The sequence below is a fragment of the Megascapheus bottae genome, chromosome 5 (genome assembly GCF_031878675.1).
Source record: "Megascapheus bottae isolate mThoBot1 chromosome 5, mThoBot2.hap1, whole genome shotgun sequence".
NCBI lineage: Eukaryota > Metazoa > Chordata > Mammalia > Rodentia > Geomyidae > Megascapheus > Megascapheus bottae.
In genome coordinates, this window is record NC_143513.1 from 42,383,229 (window position 1) to 42,400,288 (window position 17,060).

Genomic DNA, 17,060 nt, shown 5'->3' on the forward strand with positions numbered 1-17,060 from the left:
GAGGGCCGGGAATTTGGCCTAGTGGTTAAAGTGCTTGCCTAGCATGAAGACCCGGGTTCGATTCCTTGGTACCACATATATAGAAAAAAGCTGGAAGTGGTGCTGAGGCTCAAGTAGTAGAGCTCTAGCCTTGAGAAAACCCAAGGACAGGGCCAGGAGTTTGGCCTAGTGGTTAAAGTGCTTGCCTAGCATGCATGAAGACCCGGGTTCAATTCCTCGGTACCACATATAGAAAAAAGCCGGAAGTGGTGCTGAGGCTCAAGTGGTAGAGCTCTAGCCTTGAGAAAGTCCAAGGACAGTGCTCAGGCCCTGAGCTCAAGCCCAGGACTGGCAAAAAAAAAAACAAAAAACAAACAAAAACAACAACAACAAAAAAACCCAAGGACAGTGCTCAGGCCCTGAGGTCAAGTCCAGGACTGGCAAAAAAAAAAAAAAAAAAAAAGAAATTCACACCTGAAAAGACCATACGTCAGGAACCTTCGGCACCCAAATGACTAGAATTGTCATTGTCAGGGATATGACAGGCGCACAAAACCTGGGACAGGGACCCATCGTGGTGGGCAGGTTTGTTCTCATGAAGCTTACTTAGGTAAGAGGATCATTCAAACCCAAGAAGATGGGGCTAGCCTGGGCAGCATAGTGAGACCTTGTTTCTTATAAAGAAATACACACTGGGGTTGGGGATTTAGCCCAGTGGAAGAGCTCTTGCCCAAGGCCCAGGGCTCAAGTCTAGAGCTCTACCACTTGAGCCACTGCACTACTTGTGGCTTTTTCCATGCATGTGGTACCGAGGAATTAAACCCAGGTCTTTGTGCATGCTAGGTAAGCACTCTACCACTAGGCGAAACTCCCGGCCCCACATTTTACGTATTTTTAAGTAAGGCTACTATACATTCTAAAACATGCATTCTAAAACATAGATAACTCTCAAGCACAATGAAGTTAATTTCCCAAAGATGATTGTAATTTTTTTTTTTTTTTGCTAGTCCTGGGGCTTAAACTCAGGGCCTAAGGACTGCCTCTGAGCTTATTTTGCTCAAAGCTAGTACTCTACCACTTGAGCCACAGCACCACTTCTGCCTTTTCTATTATGTGGTACAGAAGAATCAAGTGCAAGGCTTTATATATGCTAGCACTCTATCACTAAGCCACATTCCCAGCCCCACAATCTGACTTATAAAACATGAAATGTGAAAACAGATCTGTCTCTGGAATGTCATCTGCTCACAGGCTCTCCAAGGACATCAGACTTTTTAATTCTGCCAGAGGTACAGGAGATGAAGGCCAAGAATCATTTCCTGAAGGGCTTGAACTCAGAACACAACCTCCTGAGCCTTGTAATTACTATGCATATAAAAAGACCGAGTTCTCAATGAGGTAAATGCCTAATTAAATGCATTAGTGCTCCACATCAGACATTTCTTAACATCTTGATAAACCAGAATACTGGGCACGAATCCTGAGACTTTAAGACAAAGGACTAGTTCTACTCATTCTAGAAGAGCCTGGGAAGGACAAGGCATATGAACTACTGATATTAGTGTTTCCTTTTTGCTTTGCCAACACCAAGATGAACAGTCCATCCAGCTTCTTAGTGATGCTGATTAAGCCAAGAGTGATAGCTCAAGCCTGTTATCCTATCAACTTAAGAGGGAGAAATTAAGGCCAGCTTGAGCAAAAGGAAGGTCACCAAACTCCATCTCAGTAAATGGCTGGGCACAGAGGTACCTGCCAGTTATTTATTTACTGCTACAAGGGAACCACAATAATGGGTGGATGTCATGGCACATGCATGCCAACCCCAGTGACAAGGGGGAAGCACAAGGAGGAAGACCATAGTTTAGCATGGCCAAGGCCTAACATGAGACTCTTCCTGGAAAACAGAACAAGGCTAGAGGTATGGCTCAAAGTGTGGCCCTGAGTTCAATTCCCAGTACTGCCCCTTACACATTAGAGGAGAGGAGAGAGGGGAGGGGGAGAGGAGAGAGAGGAGAAGAGAGGAAAGGAGAGAGAGAAGAGAGAGGAGCGGGAGAGAGGAGAGAGAGAGAAAAAGGAGGAGGAGAGGAGAGACAGGACAAAGGAGAGAGGGAGGAGAGGGAGGAGAAAGAAGGAGGGGAGAGAGATGGGAGAGAGACAGGAGAGAGACAGGAGAGAGACGGGAGAGAGAGGGGAGAGAGAGGGGAGAGGGGAGAGAGAGGGGAGAGAGGGCGGAGAGAGGGCGGAGAGAGGGCGGAGAGAGGGCGGAGAGAGGGGGGAGAGAGGGGGGAGAGAGACTAAAAAGGCTGGTACCACACATATTTCCTGTTCTGTCCTATAGCATCTAGGTCTTGCTATCCTATTTTACCAATTGGAGCTAGAATGTTTGAGGACAGGAAAAGGACTGGGAGAAAGGGTAAATGAACTTTGAGAAGTTTGGCATCTCAGCTCAAGTCTATCACTGTGAAGATTCTGCTTGTCTGTCCAGGGGTTTGAACACAAGACCTTGCACATCCTAGGCAAAACTTCTAACACTTGAGCCACACTGTCAATCCTTCTGCTTTTAGTGTCTTTTGGAGATAGATTTCAATGTACCTTTCTGCCTCTTAAGTAGTTGAGATTACAAGCATGGATCATGGTACTAGGTCATGAAATTTTTGACTTAGATGAATGAAGTATCGGTCTAGTGGACTAATGGCTGAATAGCAAAAATTCGCTGGAATCTACTTGTGAGGACACAATTTTACTAGTAGTAGCAACACTTCCAAAACCAACAATTTAGATTTATAATGTTTTTGTTTGTCCATGACTCTGTAACTGTGCTATTTGAGAGGTTACTTCTGTGTCATTTTGTGCAGTTATATGGCCCCTCCGGAGGAAGGAGAAGAACTCATTCAAGTTCAAGAACCTAGCATACTTCTGAGCTAAGACTCAATTAGGGGTTTTCTGTCTCAGACCAGTGTTCATTCCAATTTACTGCCTCAGTATTATTCACATGGACAAACACCTAAGCAAAACACACACTCCACCCTTCAGGTTCCAAGGTCTTGGTCCCCAGTGACTTGAGACTTCTCATTTACTCAGCCAAGAACCCTCAGTCAAGATTGCTAGGAAACAGTATCCCAGAGTCTGTTTTCACTCACAGATCTAAGCGAACCTAACAGAAACTCCATGGCAGGAAATCTTGGTTGTTTAAAAGTTGAAAATATGGGCAGGGAATTTGGCCTAGTGGTAGAGTTCAAGCCCCAGGACTGGACAAAAAAAAAGTTGAAAATACGACAGGCACTGGTGGCTCCTGCCTGTAATTTTAGCTACTCAGGAGGCTGAGATTTGAGGATTTTGGTACAAAGCCAGCCTGGGCAGCAAAGTCTGTGAGACACTTATCTCCAGTTAACCACTGAAAGTGGCAACGTAGCTCAAAGTGGCAGAGCACTAGCCTTGAGCAAAAGAACTCAGTGCCTAGACCCTGAGTTCAAGCCCCATGACACACAGTCAAACTACATTGTTGCCTTCTTTCTGATTTCCTGACTACTTACTCAGCTTCCTCAAAGAGATGTCCGATGTTTTTCAGCGGCTCTGCTGCTGGGTTCTGGGCCAGGATGTCTTTTATCTCGTTAACTTTCTTTTCCACCGAATCCACAATCTCCCGGTAAGGCCCGATCACACCACTGATCTTCAAGGCCTTGGCTTTCTCCAGGAACCTGTGGGTCCGGTTGGCCAGTTCAGCGATGATCACATCCCAAAGAGCAAAGCATTGGTGGCAAGGTGTGCAGTCGGGGAAGACCCCTGAGTAGCCTCGGGTACACTTGTCACAGCGGGGACCCTCAACACCCTCCACACAGACACACTGGCCTGTCGACTGGTCACACTGTGGAGTCTCGATGCCCCGGGGGTCACAGTCACAGGCTAGAAGAGAAAGAGCAACGCTAGTTGACCTGCTCCCTCATAAGCCTCAGGGACAAGATCTGTCCCCTAGCATTCTCAGGAAGGTGTCACACAGCAACGGCCAATCATTCTGGGAGATGCGGCAGAGGTTTCTTCCAGCACACAGCCTCAATCTCTTCTTAACAAGAAGAGGGATAATAAAATGAACAACTACCACTTTCTGAACCCTTACCTGGACCAGACATTGTGGAACTGTTTTCACTAGCAGTGTTTCATGTAACTTCTCAGCCACCCTAGGGGACAGGTGCAGTGACATCACTATTTCACAGAGGTGACATGAGAGAAAAGCTGACCCGACTTTGGCCCAGGTGTCACAGCAAGGAAAGGACCAAGTTATTGACTGATGCAGTGCTCAGCATCTCCAGTCTCTGAACCTCTGTCCCGTCTTTTCCTTCCCTTGCCTCCACTTCCCTTCCCCTCACCTCAAAGATACCGTCCTACCCCTGGAGCCACAGCCCCACTTCCCATTTTCTAGTGATTAATTGGAAATAAGAGTCTCAGGGACTTTTTAGTGCTCGGGACCATGATCCTCAGATCTCAGTCTCTTGAGTAGCTAGGATTACAGGTGTGAGCCCCCGCACCCAGCGTGTCTTTGGTTTTCAAACCTGACTTTGGAAATTCAAAATTAATTTTTAAAATACCAGATTAATTCCTACTCTAAGCACTTCCATCAAGTCCTACACAGGTTTTTACCTGGCTCATGGCTGGAGCAAGGGATACATGCATATACCAAGCCAAGTCCATCGTTAATTTCCCTAATGACTTTCCTTTTTTTTTTTTTACTACTAAAGGCACATCTTGCTCTCATTCTGTCACAGCTTTGGGAGAAATACTGCCCACCCATGTAGGATTGCTTTTTTTTCACCATGGGGTTTAGAAGACAGGTAAGCCTTCCCTGCTTCCTTTCGTCCTTCTCTCTCTCCTCTGCTGTGAACAAAGACCTGGCATTTAAAGCTTTTTACAATCCAGTGACAGCAAATCTCCCCATGACTCCAGATAAGACTGTTTCTGCTGCCTTGCTGCTACTCCTCCCTGCTGTCCTCTAGCTAGGACAGAAATTTCCTCTAATTACCAGCTGTCAGTGAAGAGCCAGCGGGCTGTGGAAAGGGCAAGGGAGCCTAGGTCACCATAGCCTGGTCTCAGACCCAACTGTCACCTCATTCTAGGTATGTCTTTAGGAAAATCACTGTGCCTGTCTGATTGTGAGATTAATGAAATGAGACAGGGAGGCTATATTTACCCCATGGGCTGTTTTGTTACAGTGTATATAATATCCCTTGAATGAGTTCAGTAGCACTGAATTATGTTCACTTACATATTTTGTCCTTTGAAAAGCTTAGCCTCTTGGTCCCAGCCTGTGGACAATGGTCGGTCAAGTGTTGAGTTGATGTTCCACTTTTCTACCAGAAACTGATTATTGCCTTGGGACTGAGTCTCAGCTACCTACTGCAACATGCTGCCCAGACCTTGCCTTTACACATCATGCATGGATCTTGCTTCAATCAATAGGATCTGCTACTGGACTAAAAAGGTCTGCTAATGCTGTACAGTTCCATTTCATTATAAAAGCAAGAACATCTTAAATACTTTTCATCTCTTACATATGTTTTTCCCTTTTCTGACATTTGCTCACACTGCTGCTTTTTGGTGTTCGAAGCAAGTGTCATGGATGTGTCTGCCTGAGCTGGTTTCAAAACATGATCCTCAAATCTCAGCTGTCTTCTAGGATTATAAGCATGAGCCAACGATGCCTGGTTAAGATTTACTCTCTTTTAACAATGGAACTAATGATTCTCCAAAGACTCAAATGAAGTCTGACTTCCTGAATCAGGGGGAAATAAAGCGAAATGTTGGTGACTGTGGAAGAAATACTACCTCCAGGTAAGAACACAGACATGGTGTGAATATGTGGGCAAAGGAACACACTGTGGTTTTCTCCTAAAGAAATGTGAGATGAGACACAAAGACTGTGGGAAAGTGGCCCCTGCCCAGAGCCACCCCTGCTCCGCCTCTCAGTTACATTGCCCTTTGCAAAGAGTCAGGGCCCCACTTGAAAACTATCCCCTCCTCCTGCCACCTCTGACATTCCCCCCTCCCCCACCCCCGTGACCCCTGGCCTTCTGTGGGGGCACAATACACAGCTCCAGGCTACATGTTCTCCAGCACACTCAGCACTGAGTGGATGAGATTCTCTGTCACCCAGCACAGTGGGGGCTTGTTCAGACAGCACAATCCGCCAAGAGCCCCAACCCGCCTGGACAAGAGGAACATTCAACCCAGTTGTGAGTTGGAGGCTCAATTCATTTGTCTTTTACGTAACTACATTTCTTTTCCATAAGGAGAGCACTTGGCAATGAGTGAAGTCTTTCTATAAGCATATTGTTTGCTAGATGGCACCAGAAAGGGCTAAATTCGTACCCTCCAAATGAACCATTTCAACTGAAAATAGACTTGGCAATTCATTACACAATTCAAGAAGAGTTTATGCTCTTTTTCCTGTACTCATCTAATTTCGGGTGACATTTCTTGTCCTTGCTGATCTTTGGGCTTCGTCTTTCAAGTCCTACTCCTTCCCATTGCCTGTGTTCTCCACTGCAGAGCTCCAGTGTGTCCTGTGCTGCCCTCCCTCTGCCCTCACCACTCTCACAGCCAGGCTGGGTCCCAGCCTCACCCCGTCTGGTCTGCCTAAGGCCCTCAGCCCAGTGAGGAGTCCCATTGTTAACTGAATTCTCTCTCTGGACACACTGTAGGTTGAACTTTCTCTGGGATTACCAATGGCCTAGGGGAGTTGAAAGCCTACCTTAGGTACTGCTAAACATTTATCACCCTTGTCTCCTGGGTGCCAGAGGCATGAAGCCTTGGCTCATCATGATGATAATTTGAATGCTCCCAAGCTCCAAATTCCCAAAGGCATTCCCCGGGTCAGCCAGTGTAAACACAGGAGAGGAAGTGGAGACCTTCCTACCCAAGAAGATAGGCAGCCTTTTGTGACTTCCAATTGCCAAAGTTATCAAGTAGGGCAGGTACCTTAACCTTAGAGTGTAATACTTAGAGGAAAGGGACTTGTTGATCCTTACTTTAAGACAAAAAACGAAGTGGCCAGGTGCCAGTGGCTTACACCAATAATCCTAGCTACTTAGGAGGCTGAGATCTGAGGATCTTCATTCAAAGCCCAGCCAGGCATGAAAATTCATGAGACTCTTATCTCTAATTAACTAACAAAAAACTGAAGTGGTGCTGTGGCTTAACATGGTAGAGTGCAAGCCTTGAGCTCAAGAGCTCAGGGACAACACCCAGGCCCAGAGTTGAGATCCATGACCAACAAAAACAAAACTGAAGTGAAGTGAACAAGATGGAGTAACTATGAAAAGTAAGAGGAGAGGAGGACCTCATATCTAGAATATCTAGGGATATTATAACTCAGAAAATGAGGCTCACACATATAAAAAGATCTGAGACTGTATCTTAAAAGGTTGATTCTACATCTATTTGAGGACTGGATTCAGAACACAACTTGCTTTGTATGAGCTGGGATGAGCCTGTGTGTTCTCCACGCTGGAACCCAGCATGGCCTCATGACCTGCTCTGTGCTGGCAGATCTCAGGACCTGCTTTGTGCTAGGAGATCCCCATCTGCTGCCTGTCTGTTGCTCTGCAACAGCAGAGATCCAGGTAGTACAAAGCAAAGGAAGAGGGCCTGAAAATCTTTGTAGTCCCTTCATAACTCAAGTGTCATGGCCTTAAGAGAGCAAAAGGAAACAGTGAAAGAAGCAGCAGAGGAATGTACAGGGCCAATGAAGTACTTTTTGTTGTAGAATACTTTTAGTCTTTTGCTGTCTGCCTATTTTCTCTGGTTATTGGTTTCATATGTAATGGCTGAACTCTTCTCTAGTTAAAAATGACCAAAGAGTTGGCAAACATCCATGCAATGAATGCATTTCAGTCTTCAAAGTTTGTAAAACAGGATCTAACTTTTGACCTCAACAAGTTGACACAGGAGTCCATAAGCCACAATGTCTTTAGCAGATTTAGAGGCCAAAGTTTAAAGGAAGGAAAAAAGGGGTAAAATTCTAAGTACTCCAAGAGCAAGCCACTGATTAACAGCTTCTGGACAGCAGCTTTTCATGTGAACAAAGCTAAGACAGAGCACAAGGTTAGAGAGCTCTGGGAGCAGAGGCAGATCCGCCAGCATCACGTGAGACAGAACTAGGGTTTAAGCAAGGATGAGCCATTAACTGGAGAAAAATGAAGCCCTTAGGCCATTACAAGATTGGGGAATTGAACAGGATAGAGCCAGAATCTGGGAGGAACTGTATTTAAGGTAAGCCTTAACTTTTGGGAGACATCTCACTTGGAGCAAAGGGTCCACTGACTGATGAGATCTTATCATGGAAGTGAGAATGGCAAACCTCACTCAGAACCTGCCTCTGCAGCTGCAGATTGGAGAATGACTGCAGATTGTAAAAATGACTTGTTAACTGACGTACAAACCCCTCTGGCTCTGCAGTAACTGAGAATACAAATCATACACAATTTCCCCCAGTCTTGCGAACAGCTTCCAGTTTTCTTGTGGTTAAAGAAAATAGCTTCTAGGTTCTACAGGGCAGGAATAATGAGTTGCTCATTGAAGAGCTACTTTTATTAATCACTAGATCCAAAAGAGAAAAAAAAAAGACTTATTAGTAAATTTAGAGTCCCACAGCAAACTGCAAATTCATACATGCAACAAAGAAAATAAAACAGAGTACCTAGGTGCTGGGTGTGGTGGTTCATGCCTGAAATCCTAGGAAGTGATAAGGAGGATTGTAATTTGAGGGCAGTCTGGGCAAAAAGTTAGTGAGATCCCATCTCTACCACTCTGGGTGTGGTAGAGCACATTTTTAGTCCCAGCTCAGTGGCAGGCTGAAAGATCATGGTCTGGAGTCTGCCTTGGCTTAAAAAAACCACAAAATCTTTGCCACAAATGATGTTTTTAAGATGTGAAAAACAATATGCCAGGTTAAAAAAAAAAGTTGCAAACAGTACAAGAGTGAGGACTCAAAAGTTGCATATCCAATGCTATGGACATGGCACTGGAAATATAAACACAACTACATAGACATAAAAACTTATGACTCTATAGACATAATGTTTAATTACATAGATTAATGTGTATCTAAGACATACAAACCCTCAGCCTAATTTTGATTATGTTCTAAAATCTAAGTGCCAGTGATTGTATATAGATTCCCTTCTTGAATACTTGTTAAACACATCATTTGAAATATGATGTAAAAATCAATGTTAATATAAATACTTTTAATTAAAAACAAGTTGCAGCAGTATAAAAATTAAGCCATCCTTACAGCTCTGTGTGTGTGTGCACTGGTCCTTGGGCTATAACTTAGGGCCTGGGTGCTGCCCTTAAACTTTTTTGATGAAGCTCTACCACTTGAGCCACAGCTCCAATTCTGGCTTTTTTTGGGGGGGGGTAATTAATTGGAGATAAGAATCTCTTAAGACTTTCCAGGGCTGGGAGTTTGGCCTAGTGGTAGAGTGCTTGCCTAGCATGCACGAAGACCCAGGTTCGATTCCTTGCTACCACATACATAGAAAAAGCTGGAAGTGGTTCTGTGGCTCAAGTGGTAGAGCACTAGCCTTGAGGAAAGCCCAAGGACAGTGTTCAGGCACTGAGTTCAAGCCCTAGGACTGGTAAAAATATAAAAATATAAAGGCCTCAAGTTGCTGGGTACCGTGCCTCATGCCTGTAATCCTAGCTACTCAGGAGGCTGAGATCTGAGGATCAAGGTTCAAAGCCAGCCCAGGCACAAAAGGACCTGAGATTCTTATCTCCAATTAACCTCTAGAAAACGGGAAGTGGGGCTTGGCTCAAGGGTAGAGTGGTAGCCTTGAGCTGAAGAGCTCAGGGACAAAACTCAGGCCCAGGCGTAGGGTGGTAGCCTTCAACTGAAGAGCTCAGGGTCAGCGCCTAGGCCTAGTTCAAGCCTCATGACCTGCCCTGTCCTCCCCCCACCCCCCAAAAGAAACCCCAAAAAAGACAAAAAGACTTTCCTGCTCCAATTCCTCAGATCTCAGCCTTCTGAGTAGTTAGGATTACAGGCACGACCTACTAGCACTGTGCCTGGTTGGTTTGCCTTTTTGAGACAGGGGCTTATGTAACTCAGGATAGCCTCAAACTCACGATCCTCCTGTCTCAGTCTCCCAGGTGCTGGGATTACAGGAATAGAACAGAGTAACCAACATTAAGTTTTTGCTAAGCAAATGCCCAGCTCTCTAAGTGAGCATGTGGGCTTCACAAATTTGGAGCTCCAACTACACACTTCCTTTGTCATGCATGAAACCTGACAGCCCCTCCAGTTCTCACTGACACGGGCACTGGGTTAAGTGAACACACACCAACTTCTCACAGAACATGCCTGACCCACTGCAATCTGTCTTACTAGAGGAGTAGCCATTTCTTTCTGCTGTGCTGCCAAGCCACAGAATGCTTTTCTGAGGGGAGGGAAGTCAAATTCCAGCAATGCATTGCTCATACTTTCCCACTTTGCTTAAAAGCATTTAGAAAAGCAACTGTGATTGGAATTTGGGGCTGGAGAGTAAAGCCCATCTCCACTTTCTGCTACCTACACTTAACCCTGAGATCACGAATGTTCTGCGTAATTGTAACTGTGTTTTAGAGTTTGCAAAGAGCCCTTGCAGACCTCCATTCTCGCCCCCTCAGAGCCAGCAGTGGCCTGCTCACCTCGGCACTCCACGTCGGGGTCTCCCCAGAAGAGCTCCTGGCACTCACTGCAGGTGCGGCCTCCAAAGCCTGGCATGCACTGGCACTGCCCTGAGAACTGCAGCCAGAACACAGGGGGGGAGAGAGAGAAAGAAAGAGAAAGAGAGAGAGAGAGAGAGAGAGAGAGAGAGAGAGAGAGAGAGAGAGAGAGAGAGAGAGACAGAGACAGAGAGAGAGAGACAGAGACAGAGACAGAGAGAATCAGTGGCCATTCACTCCAAGCTTAACACCAATCCCAGGCCATCTCTAGTGTACCCTAACCCACGTACAGAGCACTAACACTAAGCACTTTGTTATTTTCAACCGTGGTGGGAGTGTGAGGATGTAGTTCCTTTCAAGCTGAGTAGCTCCAAACTAAGTCTGATTCAGGTAGACAAGGGAGAGAGATGAATTGTCCATCCTCCTGGCATCTACAGACAGCCACACACTACAATGGAATGCCAGGGACATCTCAAATGAGACAGTGACGTCCGAGGGGGATAAGGTCGGGCTGACAGCTAGTCATGCCACGTTTGCCAAGTAGTATGCTGTGCTGGCCTTTCTCCAACTGGGGCAAAGTCATCTGACAGGCTAGCTGTCACCTCACCTCATTACAAGAAGGCCCAAAGGAATGGGCAGCATCACAGTCGCACGGCTCACAGCCCTTCCCACTGGCCAGCTGCCAGGTGTTGGGTGCGCAGCGGTCGCAGTTCTGCCCAATCACATTAGGAAGACACCAGCACTGGCCAGTAGCCTTGTCACACTGACAGTCAGAGCCATTGCAGTGTTCTTGCACGGTGCCCAGGTAATTGCAGACACACTCTGAAAAAGAACGGCACAATTGGCTTTGCTTAGGATCACACTCATGAAAACACAGGCATGCCCAAGTTAGCCTTAGCAGATAGGTAAGATTTTCTCTACCCCAGGTCTCCATCTTGACTTGCAACAACAACAGCCAGCTGTTCTTTACAACTTCTCATAATATACTATGTGATTCTGCAATTTCCCAGGCGGATGACATATTCACACAATGACAGATGTTGCCTATGAGTATTTCGATGATAGATTCAATTAACTGTTGGTGGTGAATCATCTTAAAATCAAGGATTTGGCTAGAAATCAATCACACACACACACACACACACACACGCCAGGGGGAACTCGAACACCCAATGATTTCAAACTCCAGTGTGAGAATGGAGGCAGAAGCACTTTCAGTTACTAAGACTTGATGGAATCCAGTCCTGCTGGTCCGACATTCCACATGTCTGCATAAACAACAACAGGGGCCTGGGGGTTTTGTGTCAGCAAGAGTAAAGAAGTCTGGCTGATCTTCTGATAAGCAGAAGTAATTAAGGTCTGAAAGGAAGATTTCAGAGATGCTTTCTGTGCCTTCAGCTGAATCCAGGACAGGAGAGATGCATTCCCTCCATCCCCCCGTCCCACCGAATCAGAGGTTTAGGGGAGAACACTTCAATACACCCTTATTACATTCTGGTTTGAGACATGTGTTGTCTGAAAAGGAGGATAGAAGGGATAAAAATCAACAACTCTGGTCTCATCATTCATTTGCTGAAGATGGAATTTTACCAGCCTCCCTCCCCCAACAAAAGTATCCTGTGTGAAATACAGACGGGAAGAACAAGCTTGAGGGGCGATCAGTAAGGACCTGTTCAAGTGACTAAGAGGCGTCTGTCTTACTTCTGCAGTCCTGCTGGAGGGCATTGCCATAGTAGCCGTGTTGGCAGTGCTGGCAGTGGTCCCCTTCTGTGTGGTACAGGCACTTGAGGCACCTGCCAGTCTCCTTGTCACAAGCTTCTGGGTCAGTCGTGTCAATGTTGTGGTGACACTGACAAGGCTCACACGACCCTCCGACCTCTGAAGGGTTGCCAAAGAATCCCGAAGCGCAGTCCTCGCATCTGGAGCCTATAGTGTGAGAAGAGCAAGCAGAGGACTCTCAGCTTGTCTGCAAAGCTAAACTCAACAGTCCACCCTGTTCCTCCCCAGGCCAAGCTTCGGCAGGCTAGGAGTGTGAAGTGCAGTTCCATGATTTCAGTCACTGCTTCTTCACCAGCAATCTGAGAAATGGGATGCTTCGCAATGACCAATTCCTCCGAGAAAACATGAAGTCATCAACAAAACGTGTTTACTGAACGATGCATGAGCATAACTAGTAAAGGAAGCAGTAGCTTCCAGGAGTAAATTCATCACTCATTCCCCCAGCAGACTAAATTCTGAGTGTTGACAGTGTGAGTGTAATCTGCCCGGAGGAATACTGTAAACCTTGACCATCAGCTATCTGGCCATGATGCCATTCCCCGCTTCCTGAAGCCCGTGATCTCTCACCTCACTGCTGTGTGTGTGTGTGTGTGTGTGTGTGTGTGTGTGTGTGTGTGTGTGTGTGTGTGTGGAATTAGATAAGGCAACAGTGTATTACAAAGGACATTAATCTTCCCACTACTTAATTATAAGAAAATGTTTCAGTGTTTCATATCAGATTTAAATGAGTTTGCTTCCCTGTTGTGTCATATTATCTTCTACACTCAAGAATTGTCAAGTGTGTGGGGGGGCGGGGGGGAGCATGTGGCTTGGTGGTAGAGTGCTTACAGAGCATTCATGAAGGCCTGGTTTTGATTCCTCGGTACCACATAAATAGAAAAGGCCTCAAATGGTGCTGTGGCTCAAGTGGTAAAGCACTAGCCTTGAGCAGGGGGAAAGAAAAAGCTCAGGGAGAGTGCCCAGCCCCATGACTGGCAAAAATAATAATTTTCAATTTCAACTCATACCTGTAATCCTACTCAGTAAACTGAGATCTAAGTCATGGTTCAAGGCTAGTCTAAGCAGAAAAACATCTTTAAGACTCTTCAATTAAGCAGCCAAAAGCCAGAAGTAGGGCTAGGGCTTAAGTGGTAATGCAGCAGCCTTGAGCAAAAGAGCCAAGCTAGAGCAATGACAGTTTAAGCCCCAGTACTGGCATAAATGAAGTTTCTCTATCCTATATGCCTAAACAGGAAAAGAGGAGGATCTTTTAGTTCCTTTCATTTTTAATACATAGTTGTAAAAGGACACTTCATTGGCTCAACCTACATCTTTTTTTCTCATTGATAATGAAGGAAAGCACATTGTTTCCTTCCTCTTTGCCCCTTAAAGTCTGTGTGTGACTTACCAATATACCCAGGCTCACAAACACATGCAAGCTGGAAAGTAACAGGATCTTGATAACAGCTGCTGGCAAACTGGCGTCCACTCTCAGGACCATCTGGGCAAGGGCAAGGTCGGCAGTGATCTCCTGACCCAATGACGGGGTTGCCATAGTAACCAGCCAAGCACCTGCACATCAGTGCCAGAATAAAATAAGCCATAACCCAGTTGTAAGAAACTTGTTTCTGCTGGGTGCTGGTGGCTTATAAGCAATCCTAGCTACTCAAGAAGCTGAGCTCAGAAGACCACAGCCAGCCCAGGCAGAAAAGTGAGAATCTTATTTTCAATTAACTACTAAAAAGCCAGAAGTAGAGATATGGTTTTACTGGTAGAGTGCCAGCCTTGAGCCAAAAAGCTAAGGCACAGGACCCTGGTTCTGAGTTCTGGCACCAAGAGAAGCCCGCTCCCAATGCCCCCCCCAAAAAAATTCTTTTCCAGGAAGTTGGGGGCATTATTATCCATTCTGCATGCTTCTATATGGAAATGGAAACTTTAGCTCCAGACATATTATCCTAGAATACTAGTTAGAACAGACTGCTCCTTGAGAGAGGAGCCTACAAGCATCTCAGTGATTAAGTCTCCAGTGAGGCTGATGCCTGCTTATGCAGGACCACTGCATTGGGGCAGTCCTGAACCATGTGACCCCTCACTCACTGTGACATGGAAAAGACTCTATTGTCTCATCAGTTGCCTATCTGCCCAGAGGATTTTGTTCTGTGCCTTCTGCTTTGTCTTTGTGGACATGGTCAGTATTTGAGTCACTATGACTGAGAGAAAAGAGACAACATAATGGACAGGCCTTAGTGGTCACAGGCCTAAAGCCAGGTGGTAATACAACTGATAAGAGCCAAGAATTATAGTGCAGTCCAAGAATTCCAGCTACTCAGTAGGTACAGGCAGGAGGATCACGAGTTTGAGGCTTGTCTGAGCAACATTAGAGAGACTATCTCAAAAACAAAATGGCTGGGGGCATGGCTCAAGTGGTAGGATGCAAGTATGATGTCCTGGGTTCAATAACCCAGTACCACTCAAGTGGAATGGGGGGGGGGATGGATGACAGGGATGCTCTGTAGCTTCATGACTTTATCTCACATGGTTCAAAGGATATTCTGTAGTAACTAACATCCAACAGGCCCAATACTCTCCCTTTAAGATAAAGGATCAATGGAGCTTGAAATGATTTGCAAAGCACACATACCTAGTCAAGATAATTCAACCTCCAGATATTTAGCCAGGAATTTTGTTGTTTTTGAGACAGTCTCCTTATGTAGTCTTGGGCCTCTGCTTCCCAAGTGCTTAGATCACAAGGGCTAGCAAGGATTTTTTTTTTTTAATGTCCTGCTGCTGCCCTCAAGATAAGTGCTAATTTAATTATTTATTTCCTATAGTGGAAGAGCCTGAAGGAAGTCTGGAAACATCTATAAACCATAGTTACCTAATTTTTCCAAGGATATATAAAACCAGCTTGGAAGCAGGGGTGATTTTTTTGTTTTGTTTTGTTTTAATGGTAGGAAGGAAAAAGAAAGAAGAAAGCCATTCAGAGAGAATTACTAGAAATTATACAAGCATGTGTTCTTAAGCTATGTACTGGGAGATTCCTGTGACTCAGCTACTTCTACAATGGATTTGGAGACAATTTTTAGGAGATTTTTCAAGGTGAAGTAAAACTAGAAGTCTTTAATAGAAATGGAGTGTTCTTATTTCCTGCCTCTTCCTACACTTCCTCCCTTTGGGAACAATCTAACCATAATTTCTTTTTCAAATGTATGAGATGAAAACTTTGATCATTTGGGAATAAAGGGAGTAATGAGAAACAGGCTCAAATTAGATAGCAAAATTCCAAATACTTCGTTTAATTTCCACCACTCCCTGAAAGAGCAATAAAGGAAAATTTATGGCAGAAAATAAAATATCTATATATTAATTACCACCTTTCACTTTTGTGTAACCATCTTCTTTTCTTTATACAACACAACTTGGTAGCTGGAAGGAGCCATGGCTAAGTCCTCAAGCTTCATGACCAGCACTCTAGCATTGAGTCAAAGTTACATGGATACTTCTGAAACATGTGAATTCAATTTCTCTTTCACTTGATAAAGCAACTTTGGCCTGACTGAGGTAATCAGTTTCACAAGTGGCTTTTTCAAATAAAAGCCCACAGAGAATGGATTAATTTCAGAGAACTGGTGTGGAAAGGTAGAGATTACTATCCCCGCACTCCCCCCAGCAAGTCCTAACAGCAAGTCTGCATTTCTTAATTAGTATTGAAGAGTCAGCAAACTGACTGTATTTATTTAATAAGTGGTTAAATGACTGCTAGTCACTGAAGGCGAGTGCTATATCCCATGCTGACCATGGATCTGATGTAGAGCTGGTTGGTATTCATCAGAACTGGTCAACTAGTAAACTAACATTTGTTAAGCTGGCAAGGGCTCTGCTTGTGCACTTCTCTTATTTCTTTTTTTAATGTGTGTGTGGGGGGCAGGGAGGGAGTCTTGAGTTCCAGGCCTGGGTGCTGGCCCTGAGCTAGTGCCCTGCCATTTGAGTCACAGTTCTACTTCCAGTGTTTTTGAAAGAAGAATCTCACACTTTCCTACCAAGGCTAGCTTCAAATCTCCATTCTCAGATCTCAGCCTCTTGAGTAGATACGATTACAGATATGAGCCATCAACACCAGACACTGTGACTGCATACAGTGTTTTGAAATATGATACAAACTAGTGGCTCATGCCTGTAATCCTAGCCACTCAGGAGGCTGAGATATGAGAATGGAGATTCAAAGCAGCCCAGGCAGGAAAATCCATGAGACTCTTATCTCCAAGTAACCACCAAGAATGCTTGAAGTGAAGCCCTGGCTTGAGAGGCAGAGTACCAGTCTTGTACAAGACAGCCCAGGGACAATGTGCAAGCCCTGAGTTCAAGTCTTAGAACCAAGGATTTAACAAAAAAGAGGAATGAAAAAAAGCTACACTACTTAAAATTATTAATCTCATTTGGATTTTGTTCCTCTTGACCAAATTAGATATTAACATTTTCCAATGCTCATTTGAGGTCAGAATTTGCCAAGACAGAAACATATAGTGGACTCCCAAAAGAGCTTCACGTTCTCTGCCACATTCCCAACACCAGCACCCGGCCGGGCCACACTTACAAGGCGTTGTGTGAACTACACATGCACT

The 17,060-nt window shown here is 45.1% G+C and overlaps 1 protein-coding gene across 1 annotated transcript in view; it reads right to left on the reverse strand.

Moving 5' to 3' along the window:
• The window catches only part of Lamb1 (laminin subunit beta 1), a 70,065-nt gene that overhangs the window by 12,212 nt on the left and 40,793 nt on the right, over nt 1-17,060 (reverse strand). The window contains exons 21-25 of the mRNA XM_090333006.1: nt 13,847-14,010; nt 12,382-12,606; nt 11,288-11,502; nt 10,663-10,759; nt 3,513-3,882 (exon numbers count right to left, since the gene is read on the reverse strand). Of these exons, the coding sequence (XP_090189132.1) occupies nt 3,513-3,882; nt 10,663-10,759; nt 11,288-11,502; nt 12,382-12,606; nt 13,847-14,010 (1,071 nt within the window). The remainder of the gene's footprint in view (nt 1-3,512; nt 3,883-10,662; nt 10,760-11,287; nt 11,503-12,381; nt 12,607-13,846; nt 14,011-17,060) is intronic.